This window comes from Oncorhynchus masou, chromosome 18 (assembly GCF_036934945.1).
Source record: "Oncorhynchus masou masou isolate Uvic2021 chromosome 18, UVic_Omas_1.1, whole genome shotgun sequence".
NCBI lineage: Eukaryota > Metazoa > Chordata > Actinopteri > Salmoniformes > Salmonidae > Oncorhynchus > Oncorhynchus masou.
Window position 1 is genome coordinate 16,703,316 of NC_088229.1, and position 19,889 is coordinate 16,723,204.

Here is a 19,889-nt window from a genome sequence, read left to right on the forward strand (position 1 = left end):
ATACCTGGAGGCTCGTCTCTTCATCCACATCACTGACGGACAGTTTCGCTTACTTATCGGCCATTTTGACAGATGTGCTGGGGGTGTTATAGTACGAGTGTGCAAATACAACTTTGCACCTGATTTTTTTTTTTGGGGGGGGTTCGGTGATGCTAGCACTACATAATCGTAAACATACACATACACACACAGTGTTAAGGGTTGAGAGAACCAAATCAAATTTGTTACATGCGCCAAATACAACAGGGAAGGGAAAGGTGATACCTAGTCAGTTGAACAAATGAATGCATTCAACCAAAATGTGTTTTCTGCATTTAACCCAACCCCTCTGAATCAGACTGCTGCTGGGGGCTGCCTTAATCAACAGCATAAGGCACCCAGGGAGCAGTTTTTGGGGGGTTAACTGCCTTGACTGCTCAGGGATTCAAACCTGCAACCTTTCGGTTAATGGCCCAAAGCTCTTAACCACCCAACACTCTTAACCGCTATACTACCTGCCACCCAACAGGTTTAGACATTCATGTGAAATGCCTACTTACAAGCACTTTCCCAACAATGCAGAGTTCAAAAGTAAGAAAAATGGGTAAAAAAATGTTTTTGTAGTAACACAACAAAATAACAATAATGAGGCTATATACAGTGCCTTGCGAAAGTATTCGGCCCCCTTGAACTTTGCGACCTTTTGCCACATTTCAGGCTTCAAACATAAAGATATAAAACTGTATTTTTTTGTGAAGAATCAACAACAAGTGGGACACAATCATGAAGTGGAACGACATTTATTGGATATTTCAAACTTTAACAAATCAAAAACTGAAAAATTGGGCGTGCAAAATTATTCAGCCCCTTTACTTTCAGTGCAGCAAACTCTCTCCAGAAGTTCAGTGAGGATCTCTGAATGATCCAATGTTGACCTAAATGACTAATGATGATAAATACAATCCACCTGTGTGTAATCAAGTCTCCGTATAAAAGGCACCTGCACTGTGATAGTCTCAGAGGTCCGTTAAAAGCGCAGAGAGCATCATGAAGAACAAGGAACACACCAGGCAGGTCCGAGATACTGTTGTGAAGAAGTTAAATGCCGGATTTGGATACAAAAAGATTTCCCAAGCTTTAAACATCCCAAGGAGCACTGTGCAAGCAATAATATTGAAATGGAAGGAGTATCAGACCACTGCAAATCTACCAAGACCTGGCCGTCCCTCTAAACTTTCAGCTCATACAAGGAGAAGACTGATCAGAGATGCAGCCAAGAGGCCCATGATCACTCTGGATGAACTGCAGAGATCTACAGCTGAGGTGGGAGACTCTGTCCATAGGACAACAATCAGTCGTATATTGCACAAATCTGGCCTTTATGGAAGAGTGGCAAGAAGAAAGCCATTTCTTAAAGATATCCATAAAAAAGTGTTGTTTAAAGTTTGCCACAAGCCACCTGGGAGACACACCAAACATGTGGAAGAAGGTGCTCTGGTCAGATGAAACCAAATTTGAACGTTTTGGCAACAATGCAAAACGTTATGTTTGGCGTAAAAGCAACACAGCTCATCACCCTGAACACACCATACCCACTGTCAAACATAGTGGTGGCAGCATCATGGTTTGGGCCTGCTTTTCTTCAGCAGGGACAGGGAAGATGGTTAAAATTGATGGGAAGATGGATGGAGCCAAATACAGGACCATTCTGGAAGAAAACCTGATGGAGTCTGCAAAAGACCTGAGACTGGGACGGAGATTTGTCTTCCAACAAGACAATGATCCAAAACATAAAGCAAAATCTACAATGGAATGGTTCAAAAATAAACATATCCAGCTGTTAGAATGGCCAAGTCAAAGTCCAGACCTGAATCCAATCGAGAATCTGTGGAAAGAACTGAAAACTGCTGTTCACAAATGCTCTCCATCCAACCTCACTGAGCTCGAGCTGTTTTGCAAGGAGGAATGGGAAAAAATTTCAGTCTCTCGATGTGCAAAACTGATAGAGACATACCTCAAGCGACTTACAGCTGAAATCGCAGCAAAAGGCGGCGCTACAAAGTATTAACTTAAGGGGGCTGAATAATTTTGCACGCCCAATTTTTCAGTTTTTGATTTGTTAAAAAAGTTTGAAATATCCAATAAATGTCATTCCACTTCATGATTGTGTCCCACTTGTTGTTGATTCTTCACAAAAAAATACAGTTTTATATCTTTATGTTTGAAGCCTGAAATGTGACAAAAGGTCGCAAAGTTCAAGGGGGCCGAATACTTTCGCAAGGCACTGTACCAGTACCAGTCAATGTGCAGGGGTATGAGGTAATTGAGGTAATGTTTGAGAACAAGTTCTCATATATGTACATGTAGGTAGTGTTAAAGTGACAAGGCATTCAGGATAGATAATAAAGAGAGTAGCAGCAGCGTATGTGACGAGTGTGAATGTGTTGTGTATGTGTGATTGTGTCAGTGTGTGGCATCAATATACATGTGTGTGTGTGTGTGTGTGTGTGTGTGTGTATGTTTTGTGTGCGTGAGCATATGTAGTGTGTGTGCATCTGTGTGTGTGTGTGTGTGTGTGTGTGTGTGTGTGTGTGTGTGTGTGTGTGTGTGTGTGTGTGTGTGTGTGTGTGTGTGTGTGTGTGGTGTGTGGTGTGTGGTGTGTGGTGTGTGGTGTGTGTGCGCAAGTGCGTGGGTAGAGTCCCTTGAGTGTGCATAGAGCTGGTGCAGGAGAGTCAGTGCTGTCAAGCCTAATCATAAAAGAGGCTTTGTATGTCCATGTGCCTGGACCATCAGTACTACTCCCAGCTCATTTAAATATAGTCCCGCTTACTATGTGTGTTACCTCTGGTTAACGTCAGTCCAAATAAAACAGGCAAGAAGAAACATAGCTGGAAATATACTGCACTGTGTAAAATCAACATACAAGCACATGTTAAACCTAAACCACCCTTTAGGACACACCTATAGTAGGCTATAGAACGCATAGACAGAATTATACCTAAAATAAAATCATAGGTTTATGACATTTAGAATGACATGGCCCTTCTCTGGACACTGTGTTAACTAACATCCAAACGAGCTTCAATGCCATACAACACTCCTTCCGTGTCCTCCAACTGCTCTTAAATGCTAGTAAAACCAAATGCATGCATTTCAACCGTTCGCTGCCCGCACTCGCCCTCCCGACTAGCATCACTACTCTGGATGGTTCTGACCTAGAATATGTGGGCAACTACAAATACCTAGGTGTCTGGCTAGACTGTAAACTCTCCTTATTAAACATATCCAATCCAAAATCAAATCTAGAATCACCTTTCTATTTCGCAACAAAGCCTCCTTCACTCACGCTGCCAAACTGACTATCCTACCGATCCTCAACTTCGGCGATGTCATCTACAAAATAGCTTCCAATACTCTACTCAGCAAACTGGATGTAGTCTTTCACAGTGCCATCTGTTTTTGTTACCAAAGTCCCTTAAACCACCCACCACTGCGACCTGTATGCTCTAGTCAGCTGGCCCTCTACATATTCGTCGCCAGACGAATCTATCACTGCCAGACAAATCACCGCCAAACGAATCTATCGTCACCATCTGCTCATCTATCACTCCAGTGTTAATTTGCTAAAATGTAATTACTTCGCCTCTATGGCCTATTTATTGCCTTACTTCCTCACGCCATTTGCACACACTGTATATAGACTTTCTTTTTTTTGTATTGTGTTAATGACTGTACCCTTGTTTATTCCATGTGTAACTCTGTGCTGTTATTTGTGTCACACTGCTTTATCTTGGCCATGTCGCAGTTATAAATGAGAACTTGTTCTCAACTAGCTTACCTGGTTAAATAAAGGTGAAATAAAAAAATAAAAAAATAAAAAACGTGTTGGATTTATAGTACTTACAGCACTCAATTGGATGGGAGGAAACTTGCAGTGAGATATGTTGCCCATTGGGTTGGGGTATGTGGACACGAAACACCAGGCGCACACGAGTGTTCTTCCGTCCGATGTCCGTCTCGCCCTTCCTTAGCTCAATGTCAGCATTCCTGAGCTTCAGGATCCCAGCACAGTCGATTCTGTGAGAAACACACCAATATGAGCTCTACTGTAAATCCTGTACCGGTACACAAATGTTGCATTATGATTACAACCGATATGGCTAATTACATCAGACCTGTGTTCAATTAGTATGTTATTTTTCATTGATATCCTTGATTGAGCTTGCCTGGCACAATGGAACCAATAGAATCATTTTATCAGTGCAAATCCATCATGCCCATCTTGTGGCACTGGAGGCAGGCTGAGTAAAAATGGCCAAAAGGTTAGAAGAAAACAAATACTATTTGAACCCAGTTCTGCAAAAGACACTGCTCTGTATGGGTGGTGTTTGGCATGTGTCACTACTCTCGCTACTCTCACATCGCTTTCATGTTGTTCTTGGGCTCCAGAGGGATCTCCAGAACTTTGGTGGAGTTGATCATCTTCTCGTAGCTGGTGGTGGTGACCGTCTTGCCCGTGATGCGGTGGACCTGGTAGAAGGCGTGAGGCTTCAGGATCCTGTCGTCTGCAGTCCCGATGAAGATCTGAAGGCCTAGGGGCTCCTTACCCCTGTAGCCATGCAACTGGAAGAAACACCAGAGGAAACTCCAATAAAACATTAATAAAACAAAGTCAAGATGTTCACACTTTTTATAATGTGTCATTTTAAAATGTAAAGAACATTTCTACTCTACCTGTTCTTTTTCACTCCTTATATACACTGCACAAAAACTGGTAGGTACCCAGTGTTTTACTACATAGTTGAATTGATATAATGATTGTTTTTTCTCATTATTTTGCCAATAACTAGATGTATTTTTTTGCCAGTTTGCTGATAACAGTTTAGGCTGACCATAAAGCTTACACCCTGGTAGACACACACACTGCTGGAAACATTAGTATTTTCCAGTCCTCAACATTAGTATTCAGTCGAGTCTCAATTTACTGTTGAGAGTTAGAATAGTAGAATACACAAGGTGCAATTTCAAAACTTTGTTGCAGCAGTTTGTCTTGTTACATGCCACTCACTGACAGTCCCTCACTTAGCCCATGTCAGTTGAAATAATGTTGATTGGTAAATTAGTCTAATTAGTCTAGCCAGCTTTCTACACTTGTTGTAATCATGGCCGAATTACCGATGGCCCCCACTGATATTGTTAGTCACTCTCACTCAGATATCATATTATGTGAGCAAGACAAAGGAGATGATCGTGGACTACAGGAAAAGGCGGGCCGAACAGGCCCCCATTAACATCGACGGGGCTGTAGTGGAGTGGGTCGAGAGTTTCAAGTTTCTTGGTGTCCACATCACCAACGAACTATCATGGTCCAAACACACCAAGACATTCATGAAGAGGGCACAATAAAACATTTTCCCCCCTTAGGAGACTGAAAAGATTTGGCATGGGTCCTCAGATCCTCAAAAGGTTCTACAGCTGCACCATCGAGAGCATCCTGACCGGTTGCATCACCGCCCGGTATGGCAACTGCTCGGCATCTGAGCGTAAGGTGCTACAGAGGGTAGTGTGTATGACCCAGTACATCACTGGGGCCAAGCTTCCTGCCATCCAGAACCTATATAATAGGCGGTGTCAGCGGAAAGCCCATAAAATTGTCAGAGATTCCAGTCACCCAAGTTATAGACTGTTTTCTCTGCTACCGCACGGCAAGTGGTGCCGGAGCACCAAGTCTAGGACCAAAAGGCTCCTCAACAGCTTCTACCCCCAAGCCATAAGACTGATGAACAATTAATCAAATGGCCACCGGACTATTTACTTTGACCCCCACCCCCCCATTTGTTTTGTACACTGCTGCTACTCGCTGTTTATTATCTATGCATAGTCACTTCACCCCTACCTACATGTACAAATTACCTCAACTAACCTGTACCCCCACACACTGACTCGGTACCGGTACCCCTTGTATATAGCCTTGTTATTGTTATTCTTAATGTGTTACTTTTTATTATTCGTTTGTACTTCAGTCTATTTGGTAAATATTTTCTTAAGTCTTCTCGAACTGCACTCTTGGTTAAGGGCATGTAAGTAAGCATTTCACGGTAAGGTCTACACTTGTTGTATTCAGCGCATGTGACAAATAAAGTTTGATTTGATATTGACCTGGCAAAATGTGTTGAATTGAAGGAAATTTTATTTAAAACATTTTTTTTTATGGTTCTACATATCAAACTTATTTCTTTACCTTTCGTTAACAACATATTTTTTCTGCTAACAGATCCCCCAGAATGTATTAAATTAGAGTTTTTAAATCCCAGTGCTGAGTTAATGTAAATGTTATTTGATAAAATATAGAATTTGGCCTTTTCTACAATAGTCCATAGAATAGCTGTCACGCCTTGGTCTTAGTATTTTGTGTTTTCGTTAATTAGTTGGTCAGGCCAGGGTGTGACATGGGTTTATGTTGTTGTATTGGGGTTTTGTAGTTATTGGGATTGCGGCTGAGTAGGGGTGTTGCATAGGCTTGGCTGCCTGAGGCGGTTCTCAATCAGAGTCAGGTGATTCTCGTTGTCTCTGATTGGGAACCGTATTTAGGTAGCCTGGGTTTCACTTTGTATTTCGTGGGTGATTGTTCCTGTCTCTGTGTAGTGTTCACCAGATAGGTTGTAATTAGTTTTCATGTTCCATTTGTCATTTTGTATTTATTTAAGTTATTTCATGTATCGCTATCTTCTACATTAAAGACGTGAGTAACCACCACGCTGCATTTCGGTCCGACTCTCTTTCAACAAACGAAGAACGCCGTTACAGAATCACCCACCACACACGGACCGAGCAGCGTGTCAACAGGCAGGAGCCACAGGAGAGGCAACAGAAGCAGCTTCAGTGGGAGAGGCTGCACCACTTGGAGAATTGGACATGGGAGGAAGAACTGGACTGAAAAGGACCCTGGGCTCAGCCTGGTGAATATCACCGCCCCAAGGAGGAACTAGAGGCGGCTAAAGCGGAGAGGCGCTGGTATGAGGAGGCAGCGCGGCGACGTGGATGGAAGCCCGAGAGTCAGCCCCAAAATGTATTGGGGGGGGGGGGGCTCAGGGAGAGTGTGGCAGAGTCAGGAGTCAGACCTGAGCTCACTCTCCCTGTTTATCGTGAGGAGCCAAGGAGGGGACCAGAACCGGTGTTGGAGGTGAGCGAAGCAGAGACTGTGAAGGAGTTAATGGGGAAATTGGAGGAGAGAGAAATGAGGGAGTTGCTGTGTTGGTGCTTTTTGCATGGAATTCGCCCGACGGAACGTGTCAGGGATTTGATGGCACCTGGGTCAGCGCTCCATACTCGTCCTGAGGTGCGTGTTAGTCGGCTGGTGAAGTTGGTGCCAGCCTCACGCACCAGGCCTCCTGTGCACATCCCTAGCCTTGCACGGCCTGTGCCAACACTGCTCTCAAGATCTCCAGTACGCCTTCACAGTCTAGCCCATCCTGTGCCACCTCCACACACCAGCCCTCCGGTGGCAGCTCCCCGCACCAGGCTTCCTGTGCGTGTCCTCGGCCCAGTACCATCAGTGCCAGCACCACGCATCAGGCCTACAGTGAACCTCCCGCCTGTTCAGCGCTGTTGGAGCCTTCCTCCTCTCCTGCGCTGCCGGAGTCTCCCGCCTGTTTAGAGCTGCCAGTCTGCATGGAGCAGCCAGAGCTGCCAGTCTGCAAGGAGCTGCCAGAGCTGTTAGTCTGCATGGAGCAGCCAGAGCTGTCAGTCTGCAAGAAGCCGCCAGAGCTGTTAGTCTGCATGGAGCAGCCAGAGCTGCCAGTCTGCAAGGAGCTGCCAGAGCTGTTAGTCTGCATGGAGCAGCCAGAGCCGTCAGTCTGCAAGAAGCCGCCAGAGCCGTCAGTCTGCAAGAAGCCGCCAGAGCCGTCAGTCAGCATGGAGCAGCCAGAGCCGTCAGTCTGCCAGGAACCGCCAGACAGCCAGACTCTTCCAGATCCGCCAGACAGCCAGACTCTTCCAGATCCGCCAGTCAGCCAGACTCTTCCAGATCCACCAGTCAGCCAGACTCTTCCAGATCCGCCAGTCAGCCAGACTCTTCCAGATCCGCCAGTCAGCCAGACTCTTCCAGATCCGCCAGTCAGCCAGACTCTTCCAGATCCGCCAGTCAGCCAGACTCTTCCAGATCCGCCAGTCAGCCAGACTCTTCCAGACTCTTCCAGATCCGCCAGTCTTCCAGTCAACAGACTCTTCCAGATTCCAGTCAACCAGACAGATCTGCTAGACTCTTCCAGATCTGCTAGTCAACCAGTCTCTTCCAGATCTGCCAGTCAACCAGAATCTTCCAGATCTGCTAGTCAACCAGAATCTTCCAGATCCTCCAGCCAGCCAGGATCTACCGGAGCCTACTACCTGCCTGAGCTTCATCTCAGTGCTGGGCTTTCTCTCAGTCCCGAGGCTTTCTCCCTCAGTCCCGAGCTGCCCCTCAGTCCCGAGCTGCCCCTCAGTCCCGAGCTGCCCCTCAGTCCCGAGCTGCCCCTCAGTTCAGTGGGGTTCTGGGTGAGAACTATCAGGCCATGGTCGGCGGCGAGGGTGGATTATCCCAGGACGCGAAGGGGAGGAACTATGACATTTATGGAGTGGGGTCCACGTCCCGAGCCGGAACCGCCACCATGGACATACGCCCACCCGGACCCTCCCTATGGTTTTGAGGTGCGTCCGGGAGTCCGCACCTTAGGGGGGGGTTCTGTCACGCCTTGGTCTTAGTATTTTGTGTTTTCGTTAATTAGTTGGTCAGGCCAAGGTGTGACATGTGTTTGTGTTGTTGTATTGGGGTTTTGTAGTTATTGGGATTGCGGCTGAGTAGGGGTGTTGCATAGGCTTGGCTGCCTGAGGCGGTTCTCAGAGTCAGGTGATTCTTGTTGTCTCTGATTGGGAACCGTATTTAGGTAGCCTGGGTTCCACTTTGTATTTCGTGGGTGATTGTTCCTGTCTCTGTGTAGTGTTCACTAGATAGGCTGTAATTAGTTTTCACGTTCCATTTGTCGTTTTGTATTTATTTAAGTTATTTCATGTATCGCTATCTTCTACATTAAAGACATGAGTAACCACCACGCTGCATTTCGGTCCGACTCTCTTTCAACAAACGAAGAACGCCGTTACAATAGCATTTAATAACACATCCACAAATGGCAAAAATACAGTCAAAAAAATGTATCCTAAGGAATATGGTTTTGAAGTGTTTGTCCTATATCTAGAAGATAAAGCTCAGTAAATATTTGTGCTTTAAAAAAAAACATTTAACCCATTATTTTTGTTTCCACAAAAATAAGGGGTTAAACATACTTCCATTAGTTTGTTTAGGTTATATTCAGACAAGTCCCTTGACACTGATGGGGGTCGTATAGCAAAACAGAGAACACCATCATGTTTGTGAGAGTCTCCCCTTTCCATAGAGTGGTGACAAACATTCGGACATTACAAACGTTTGTGAGAATACTGATTTTCTTTTTGTCATGGTCTGACAAAAACCGCTGTAGCTCTGCCACCTTCCACCGCAAATGCAGAAGGCCGACATAGGCGGATGATATCTTTAGCTTAAACTGACGGATTGTAATGGGTATTTTTTAATGATCTTACTTAGATTTACGCATGGGTGCGTTTAATAAACTCTTAAGGATTGATGTGTAGCGGCTAATTGTATAGCTAATAGTAAATGAGCTTGAACTTTAAAATATTTTTAAAAAATTGGACGGCCCTGTCGAGGATGGTTTCTGTTTGTCCTAAAGTAAATGGAAATCAAGAGCTACATAGGAATAACTATGATTCACTGGAATACTAATACTACTAGATTATGAGAAAATTAGACTGCCAAAGCCTTAGCTTTACCCTGTGAGCCAATGTTCCACGGACACTTTCAAGACAAAAGAAAGGCAAGGTCTACGTTAATTCTAGTACTTCTCAAGTTTCTATACAGTGGAGAGGTCTGGTGAATTGGAGGTGGCCACATAGAAAATACATGTTTATAACATGATGTAAAACTCCTAATCATAAATGTCTATCAAAGTCATTTCATAAAATTGCAAATAAGCTGTAGGCCTAGTTGTCGACAATATTGAGCAAAATAAAGTCTGCTTGCAACCTCAGACGTCTACACTTTACATACTTCTCTTTTAACTCACACCACTAAACCCCCTATGTCTCTGTCACACACACAAACACAGTGTCAAACTCATTACTTTTTAGACAGATACTTTTAGTTGCAAGTTCACACTTGTGGTTTTTGCATGCTTCCTTCCAAGGTAGTTGCTGGTCTCTCCACTAATCTGCATCTGTGTGTGTGTGTGTGTGTGTATATACAAAACATTCCTAATATTAAGTTGCACCCTCTTTTGCCCTCAGAACAACCTCAATTCATCGGGGCATGGACTCTACAAGGTGTCGGAAACTATTGAGTATGAAAAAACTAGCAGTATTGCAGCTCTTGACGCACTAAAACTGGTGCACCTACTACCATACCTCGTTCAAAGGCACTTAAATCTTTTGTCTTGCCCATTCACCCTCTGAATGGCACATAAAGAATTATATATTATTGGATGTAATGTATTTGTATTTTGTATTGTTTTAGTGAGTATGTGTATTGTGGCCTTGTAATTGTCCTTAGCTGCCCTTGAACTACAGTGAAAATTTGCTTTTGGCTAACCCCGGCACATTTACATGAATTTTGCCTTATTGTAATATTGATCTTGATTAATGTGCACTGTCCCCTATAAATAAGTAAATACACAATCCATGTCTCAAGGCTTAAACATATTTATTTAACCTGTCTCCTCCCTTTCATCTACACCAGGTATTCCCAAACTGGGGTATGCGTAATGCCATCGGGGGTACGCCAAATAAAAATGTGATTCACATGAAAAATATATACATTTTTGAATTTTAATTTATTCACATTTTCAAACAGTACATTTGTATTTTCCAACGGGGCTATACTGTCACGCCCTGACCTTAGAGAGACATTTTATTTCTCTATTTAGTTAGGTCAGGGTGTGATTTGGGGTGGGCATTCTATGTTGTCTATTTCTTTGTTTTGGCCGCGTATGGTTCCCAATCAGAGGCAGCTGTCTATCGTTGTCTCTGATTGGGAATCATACTTAGGCAGCCTTTTTCCCACCTGAGTTTGTGGGTAGTTATTTTCTGTTTAGTCTCTGTTACCTGACAGAACTGTTTGCTTTCGTTTGTTACTTTGTTCGAGTGTTTTTTGATAATAAAAGAAATCATGAACACTTTTCATGATGCGCTTTGGTCCACTCCTTCCGACGACAGGCGTTACATATACATTTGGGCGAGTTTCTTTTCTCGCCTGAGGAGCCACGTTTCACTGCCAAAAATAACAGTTAACCATCTAGTAAATAACAACACAATGTCAAATACAGGTAGCCTCGTCAAATAATTAACATCCAATCACATTAGCCATTAATTACTCTCCACGGGAAACCTTCACTCTTGCGCAGACATTTAGAAATGAAACATGACAATTTGAAAGATAAGCCACGGGAATTTTTTGAACGAGAATAAAGACAACTTTCGAGAAGTAAGACGTGTATAAAAACCACAGATACCATTAAGAACAAGGGGCTAGAAGCATCTTATATGGTGAGCTACTGAGTGGCAAGGAAAGGCAAGCCCCATACTATTGTGGAGGACTTAATTCAGATGCTGGGACAATGCTGGGGGAAAGGGCCAAAAAAACTATACAGACAATGCCTCCAAACACTGCTTCACGACGCATCAGTGACATGGCAGGAGATGTTTTGAAACAATTACTACTTCACATACAAACTAGTGAATTATATGCGTTACAGCTGGATGACTCAACAGATGTGGCGGGCCTGGCAAGGCTCCTGGTATGTTTATGGGGGGTCAATTAAGGAAGACATCCTCTTCTGCAAACCACTGGAAACCAGGACAACATGAGAGGATATTTTTAAAGTACGGGACAGCTTTGTGACATCAAATGGACACAGGAGTCGCTAGTGCACGATGAGACAAGGATATCCCTCACTAAACCTGGACGACGCTAGGCCAATTGTACGTCGCCCCATGGACCTCCCGGTCGCGGCCGGCTGTGACAGAGCCAGAGTTCGAACCCAGAGTCTCTGGTGGCACAGCGAACACTGAGATGAAGTGCCTTAGACCACTGCGCCACCCGGGAGGACCTGACATGTTTTTTTTTAATTGAGAGACAAGCCTAAAGTTCTTTACTGACCATAATTTTCCCTTGTCTGACCACTTGCATGATGACGAGTTTCTCGCCTGAATGATCTGAATCTAGGATTACAGGGACTCTCCGCAGGACAAAATTGAGGCTATGATTAAGAAGTTGGAGCTCTTTTCTGTCTGTATTAACAAGGACAACACACAGGTCTTTCCATCATTCTATGATTTGTGTGCAAATGAACTCAAGCTTATGGACAATGTCAAATGTGATATAGCGAAGCACCTGAGTGAGCTGGGTGAGTAATTATGCAGGTAGTTTCCCGAAACAGATGACACAAACAACTGGATTCGTTATCCCTTTCATGCCCTTTCATGCCTTCCAGTCCACTTACCGATATCTGAACAAGAGAGCCTCATCCAAATTGCAACAAGCGGTTCTGTAAAAAATGTATTTAATCAGAAGCCACTGCCAGATTTCCGGATAGGGCTGCGCTCAGAGTTTCTTGCCTTGACAAATCACGCTATTAAGACACTGATGCCCTTTGCAGCAACGTACCTATGAGAGAGTGGATTCTCGGGCCTCAAAAGCATGAAAACTAAATACAGGCACAGACTGTGTATGGAAAATTATTTAAGACAGACTCTCTCCAATACAACCAACATTGCAGAGTTATGTGCATCCAGTCAAGCCCACCCTCATTAACCTGTGGAGAGTTATTCACAATTTCTGATGAACAAATCAGGTTCTACATGTAAGATGGCTAAATAAAGAGAACAATTATTGATTATTATATTATTATTATTTGTGTCCTGGTCCTATAAGAGCTCTGTGTCACTTCCCACGAGCCGGGTTGTGACAAAAACTCACACTCATTATTATGTTTAATAAATGATTCGTATAGTATGTGTGGCAGGCTTACAATGATGGCAAAAAGCAACATTGGAGAGTGAGCTGATCCTGGTGCTAGAGGGGGTACGCAGCTGATCCTGGTGCTAGAGGGGGTACGCAGCTGGAGGTTGAATGTTTGAATGGGTACGGGACTATAACAAGTTTGTGAACCACTGATCTACACTGATTGATGTGGATTTAACAAGTGACATCATTAAGGGATCATAGCTTTCACATGGATTGGTGGCCCCTTCACACACTGGTCTCATGACAGTGTTTCAGGAGACAGGAGTGATGAGCTTTTAGTCAGGCATACTCATGTGAAAAAATTAAAAGCAAAAATGTAACATTTGTTACCTTTTGACAAAATTTATACATGCTCTATAGAGTTAGCAGCACTTCTTTACATGTTCAATGTACGCTGAACTTAAAGTACAACTGGCAAGAAACAACTTCCCTGAGAGAAAACAGCCTATGTGTTATCGATATTGTTCAGAAACGGTTATTCTAGTGTCAAAATTGACTACAAAGTGTAAATAGGATAATTTTGGTCATAAAGTCAGTCTCGTTCAAAACTGAGTTTTGTAAATTAGTTCGTCATGACTTGAGAGTTTGGTATTGATTTCAACAATGCTCACTTGCCCACTAACACGGGATACACATCTGCAGCAATTGCACTCTATCCAATCCAACTGCAGAATACACAGACAGTGTGACAGACTGCCCAGCAGGGCAGTGGATCAGAATTTGTCAACAGATTTATTCTTAAATGGATTAAATATCAATCTACAAACAATACCCCATAATGACAAATCGAAGACAGGTTTTTAGAAATGTTTGTACATTTTTGCAAATACATTTACATAAGTGTTCAGACCCTTTGCTATGAGACTCAAAATTGTGCTCAGGTGCATCCTGTTTCCATTGATCATCCTTGATGTTTCTATAACTTGATTGGAGTCCAACTGTGGTAAATTCAATTGATTGGACATGATTGGGAAAGGCACACACCTGTCTATATAAGGTGCTACAGATGACAATGCATATCAGAGCAAAAAGCCATGAGGTTGATGGAATTGTCTGTAGAGCTCCAAGACAGGATTGTGTTGATGCACAGATCTGGGGCAGGGTACAAAAACATCCAAGAACATAGTGACCTCCATAATTCTTAAATGAAAGAAGTTTGGAACCACCAAGACGCTTCCTATAAATGTCTGCCTGGCCAAACAGAGCAATTGGGGGAGAAGGGTCTTGGTCAGGGAGGTGACCAAGAACCCAATGGTCAATCTGACAGAGCTCCAGAGTTCCTCTGTGGAGATGGGAGAACCTTCCAGAAGGAAAACCATCTCTGCAACACTCCACCAATCAGGCCTTTATGGTAGTGGTCAGATGGAAGCCACTCCTCAGTAAAAGGAACAGCCCGCTTGGAGTTTGAAGGAAAAAGGAACCTAAAGGACTGACATACCTTGAGAAACAAGATTCTCTGGTCTGATGAAACCAGGATTGAACTCTGTGGCCTGAATGCCAAGTGTCACGTCTGGAGGAAACCTGGCACCATCCCTACGGTGAAGCATGGTGGTGGCAGCATCATGCTGTGGGGATGTTTTTCAGTGCCAGGGACTGGGAGACTAGTCAGGATCGATGGAAAGATTAACGGAGAAAAGTACAGAGATGAAAACCTGCTCCAGAGCGCTTGCGACTTCAGACTGGGGCGACGGTTCACCTTCCAACAGGACAACGACCCTAAGCACACAGCGCAGTATTGGCTTCAGGACAAGTCTCTGAATGTCCTTGAGTGACCCAGCCAGAGCCCGGACTTGAACCCGATCGAACATGCCTGGAGGGACCTAAAAATAGCTGTGCAGCAACGCTCTCCATCCAACCCGTCATAGCTTGAGAGGATCTGCAGAGAAGAATAGGAGCTTCCCAAATACAGGTGTGCCAAGCATGTAGCACCATACCCAAGAAGACTCAAGGCTGTAATGCTGCCAAAGGTGCTTCAACAAAGTAGTGAGTAAAGGGTCTGAATACTTATGTAAATATTTATTTTAATACATTTGCAAACATTTCAAAAAACAGTTTTTGCTTTGTCATTATGGGGTATTGTGTGCAGAGTGGTTTTGGAATAAGGGGGTAACGTAACAAAATGTGGAAAAAGTCGAGAGGTCTGAATAATTTTCCAAATGCACTGTACCAAAGTCAACATATCTCACATTTAACTTGATAAATACTGCATCAGACACCTGTGCTAGATGTAAAATTGTGCAACTAAACCTTCTCTACAAAAACGTCTCAATTAATGACAGATTTATTGAGTTCTCTTAGATTCATTCGGACTATTTTGAGGAAGTGATACTGGCTTTGTTCCTATGGTGTCTCATGAGGGACAAACATCAGTAACTGCCACCGAACTACACCCCAAGACAAAAATCTTGTTTTCTTAGTGAGCAACAGAGAAATAGATGTGGAATCAGTGCGTTCAGATGCTCTTTAATAGAAGACATTTCCACATGTTGACGGTCGTCTGTATATTTTAAGCAGGGCCTATAATTTTCAGTTCATATTTTAACGTTTCCACGGCAACGTAATGAAAGCTTCCTTGTGGTTGTTGACTGTCAGAACCTGGCCGAGGGGAAATGAAGCATTTCTCACTTTCTATTTTCTGTCTCTCACGGTCAGTGAGTTGTGCCTGGTGTCATCCAATCATGTGGCTGGCTAGGTACGTCCAAACTCCCTCCCAGTCCCAGACTGAACTCCTCACTTTACTTTTCCCAGTCCCCCTCATTCTGACTCACTCACTGCAACCATGGCAACCGGCTTCTCAAATGGCCTGTTTAGTATTTGCAGCAGTAGACTATTTTACTCACTGTGTCAGACTCAGCTACCTTTGTTCAACACCACGTATTCATGTCACTTTATGACCAAAATGTTCATATTTACACTTTGTAAATTTGATACTAGAATAAATGTTTCTGAACAATATCGATGCCACAAAGGCCATTTTCTCTCAGATAAGTTATTGCCTTCAGTTGCGCTTTAAGTTCAGCTTACATTTCTGTTTTTCATATGAGTATGCCTGACTAAAAGTTCACCACTCCTGTCTCCTGAGACAACTGTCATGAGACCAGTGTGTAAATGGGTTAGGGTTAGGGGTGTAGATGAAAGTGAGGGGCCAGGGTAATGAAGGATTTGTAAGCCTTGAGACAATTGAGACATGGATTGTGTATGGGTGCCATTCAGAGGGTGAATGGGCAAGACAAAAGATTTAAGTGCCTTTGAATGGGGTTTGGTAGTAGGTGCAAGGCAGGCACCAGTTTGAGTGTTTAAAGAACTGTAATGCTGCTGGGTTTTTCACGCTCAACAGTTTCCTGTGTGTATCAAGAATGGTCCACCACCCAAAGGACATCCAGCCAACTTGACACAACGGTGGGAAGCAGTGGAGTCAACATGGGTCAGCATCTCTGTGGACCTCTTGACACCTTATAGAGCCCATGCTAAGACGAATTGAGGCTGTTCTGAGGGCAAAAGGGTCATTCCTAATGTTTGGTATATTCAATGTATATTGTTCATAGAAAATTCAATAAATAATAGTCTAGGAAGGTTTTACTGTAGTAAGTATGGGAGTTAGTGTGAGGATACATTAGCTGCCATGTATAAGACATCAGTGCAAGATAGAACTCAGTTCAGTGAGTGTGGCAGGCTGCTAGGAAGAAAAGAGGAGTGAGAGATAGAGGGAGAGAGAAAAGATGAGGTAAAGGATGACAGAGCATACACGGTAACACACAGTAGTCATTTTCATAAGCCAGGCCCTAGGGCAGTAGTACCACATGCTGTAATGATGACTAGGAAATACCATTACACGCAACAGGCCTTCCTATTCAGTGTCCTACATTAAACTGGGCTACCTAGAACCATAAAGGGTTTTAACTGTTTTAACTTTTTGCTGCAAGGTACTGTAGATTCCTTTCACCAAATGGTTCCTAAAGGGTTGTTGATGGTTCTTCATTTGTTGAAAACGTTCTACATGGAACCAAAAAAGGTTCACAAAAGCACCTAATTTTCTAAGAGTGATACAGAGCCAGCGGCGTACCTGGACGACAGGATGACCTCCAGTGGGGGCTTTGACCGCTCCCCTGCTCCCCTCTGTCTCATAGTGGGCTCGGTGATGAGGCTTGGGCTGCACGTCAACATGGAGCTTGTACTGGTCTGTATGGCTGGGGACAGGCCATTCCAGAGGGGGCAAAGAAGAAAATGGGATGCTACAGGAAATAAGATATGGAAAAAAGGGTTAATTGTCTGTGATAAGGCTTCCTAAAGCGTGGCTCCTAATGTAGTCATATAACTGATACAATGTAATAGACACTAAATCTTATTCAGAATATGAGTGTGTCCCTGGTTAGGCAGAAAGTATTCCACTGCACCCTTTACCTATACAGTACAGGCTTCCTACACCATTCACCTGCAGAGGCTGGGGACCAGCTGCTTGGTCCAGATGGGAGGGATCACAAAGAAGGACTCCGCCCCAGTTTTACTCTTTACGTCTTGCTCACAGGACACCAGGTAGTTGACCTCCCTGTGGTTCTCTGGGTAGAGGGCGTACGCCTGGTTGGCCGTCTTCACTACCTTGGTGGGGACCAGACCAGGCTGGACAGTGCCGTAGCCGTCCATGGCCTCAGCCATACTGTTGGGGGTCCCGTAATGGCCACTTGCGTTCTGTTGGGAGTGCTCCCCGTGGCCCCCGTGTGGAGAGGGACTGCGGGAACGGATCCCAGTGACCAGGCTGGGATTCCTGTACATGTCGTAGGTGCGCTTGCCCTGTGGCGAGGTGGAGCGGGATCCTGGCTTAATGGATGGGGAGGGCGAACGGGGGCCGAGGCAGCCCTCCTCAGTATGGGGGGAAGTGCCTGGGGATGTGCGGGGGAACCGGTGTGGATGTTCTGGAAGCGGGGGCAGAGGTCTCCGGCCCCGGTCTGGCCACTACTTGGGGACACGCAAGGGGAGGCCCAGGGGGAATAGCTCTCCGAGTGCCAGCTGGTGGAGGAGTTGCTGCTGGCTGGGCTCAGGCACTGGGGCTCTCGGTATACCAGGCTGTCGTGGCCAGGGACGGTCAGAGTGGGCCGGGGACTGATGTTCAGAGGGTGGTTCTGTAGGGAGTCTCGTCCATGGCTGTAGAGCTCACGTGACGGAGTGATCTCGATCCTGGGGCTCAGGGCGATACCCCCAGGCCTGGTGTGGTCCAGGTAGTTTTTAGCCTCCAGGTGTTCATAACCAGAAAGGCTCTCTGGGTTGTGCTCGCTGCACTTGATGTCGTAGGGGGAAGTCTCCTCCAAGGGGTATGCCAGATGAGATGCAACACTGAGGACTCTCAGTGAGGAGAGATTTGGCTCATCTGCTGAAAGGTAGATAGGGAACAAGGAAGAGAAATGATCAGAAGAAAATATATTATTTATAAAACAGACTGTCCATTGTCTGTAAAATTACTGAAAATATAATGTTTTCTCCAAAATCACACATCTTACAAAACTTTGGATCCATGTTTGCAATACACATGAGAGCCACATTAAACAGAAATTATGTTATTTGAATTCAACAAACAACCATTTCAAATAATAATGTTGTCAATCATTTTTATTCAATCCTTTTGATCAGTTTGATTAACAATCATTGAAAACAAAAGGTTTAGGTGTGGAAACTATTCACATCATCAAATGGGGCCCATTGTGACTGTTAGAATATTTGTAAACATTAAAGCATGCACATAAAACAAATGACAGATTGTTTTCCAGTTAGAAAGTGTGTTGAAACAAGCTAGCCATGATTATACAATGTATACAGACATGCAGAGAAAATGCAGGATCAATTGTATCATTTTTGTGAGAAAAAAAATCAATTTCCTTTTAGTAATGTTTACTAGAACTATAAGTGGAAGGAAAATAGCATTCAGGCAAAATCACATCGCTGTTTATTTGTTTTCAATGACGCCACTGCATTTAACGTTTTACGTTGAAAAGTAATATAAGCATCTAAAATGTGAAAAGCGCGCGGGAGACTTGACAAGCCATCTGACAAACCTTGATCTTCCCCGGGAAAGTTGTTGCAAGGTGGTTCATATTCAAACAGGTAATCAAACTCCAACTCATCTTGGCAGTTTACTTGACTCAGTTCCTCTTCCAGCCCTAACTCACTAGGGTCTTTTCTGTCGTAAAACGAGCTCATCTGTCTTATTGAATCAATCTACTTATAATAAAAATTAAAGGAAGCAGATATTTTGTATAATCAATGATGTTACTCTGGCAGTTCTCTTCATCCACGAAGGCCTTGCGATGTCAGAGGCCTTGACGGAGGTGGATAGGCTGTGATAGAATCTTCACTTGCTCAATTGAAGCGATAATACGCCACTGATGCCTCAGTAAAAAAAAACTGCGAAAAGAACGAGCCGCGAGTGCAACGTAATAGCAGCTAAACTTCCTCTTTCAAACTAAACCTCATATAGAGAGATAAGGCGTGTCTATTTTCATATAGAAGCCCTAAATAAATACGGTGCAAGGTGTCAAAGGCGGAGTGATCACGCCTCCCTATGATCATTGACAGAACAGCTGCAGGTGCACAACTTCATAGTGATGAGTTGCATCAGTGGTACAGTTGATGTGCTGCTGCCCCCGGGTGTCTGGCACCAAGCAATTACGCATGGCATATGGGGATATCTTACTTTAACTTTGAATACAAACTAAAGATATGCCCAACTAGAGTCGCCTTATATAGCCTACAGTATGAAAGGATGCTAGACTGGCTTACTGGATGAGCATTAGAGCATTTTTATCCATTT

General features: G+C 44.1%; 1 protein-coding gene across 1 annotated transcript in view; it reads right to left on the reverse strand.

The window, feature by feature from the left end:
* The window catches only part of LOC135504099 (nuclear factor of activated T-cells, cytoplasmic 2-like), a 50,675-nt gene extending 31,127 nt beyond the window's left edge, over positions 1-19,548 (reverse strand). Inside the window, 6 exon segments of the mRNA XM_064922390.1 lie at positions 3,884-4,056; positions 4,400-4,602; positions 17,154-17,322; positions 17,523-17,985; positions 17,988-18,455; positions 19,135-19,548. Of these exon segments, the coding sequence (XP_064778462.1) occupies positions 3,884-4,056; positions 4,400-4,602; positions 17,154-17,322; positions 17,523-17,985; positions 17,988-18,455; positions 19,135-19,279 (1,621 nt within the window). The 5' untranslated portion in view covers positions 19,280-19,548.
* Between the last annotated feature and the right edge of the window lie 341 nt (positions 19,549-19,889).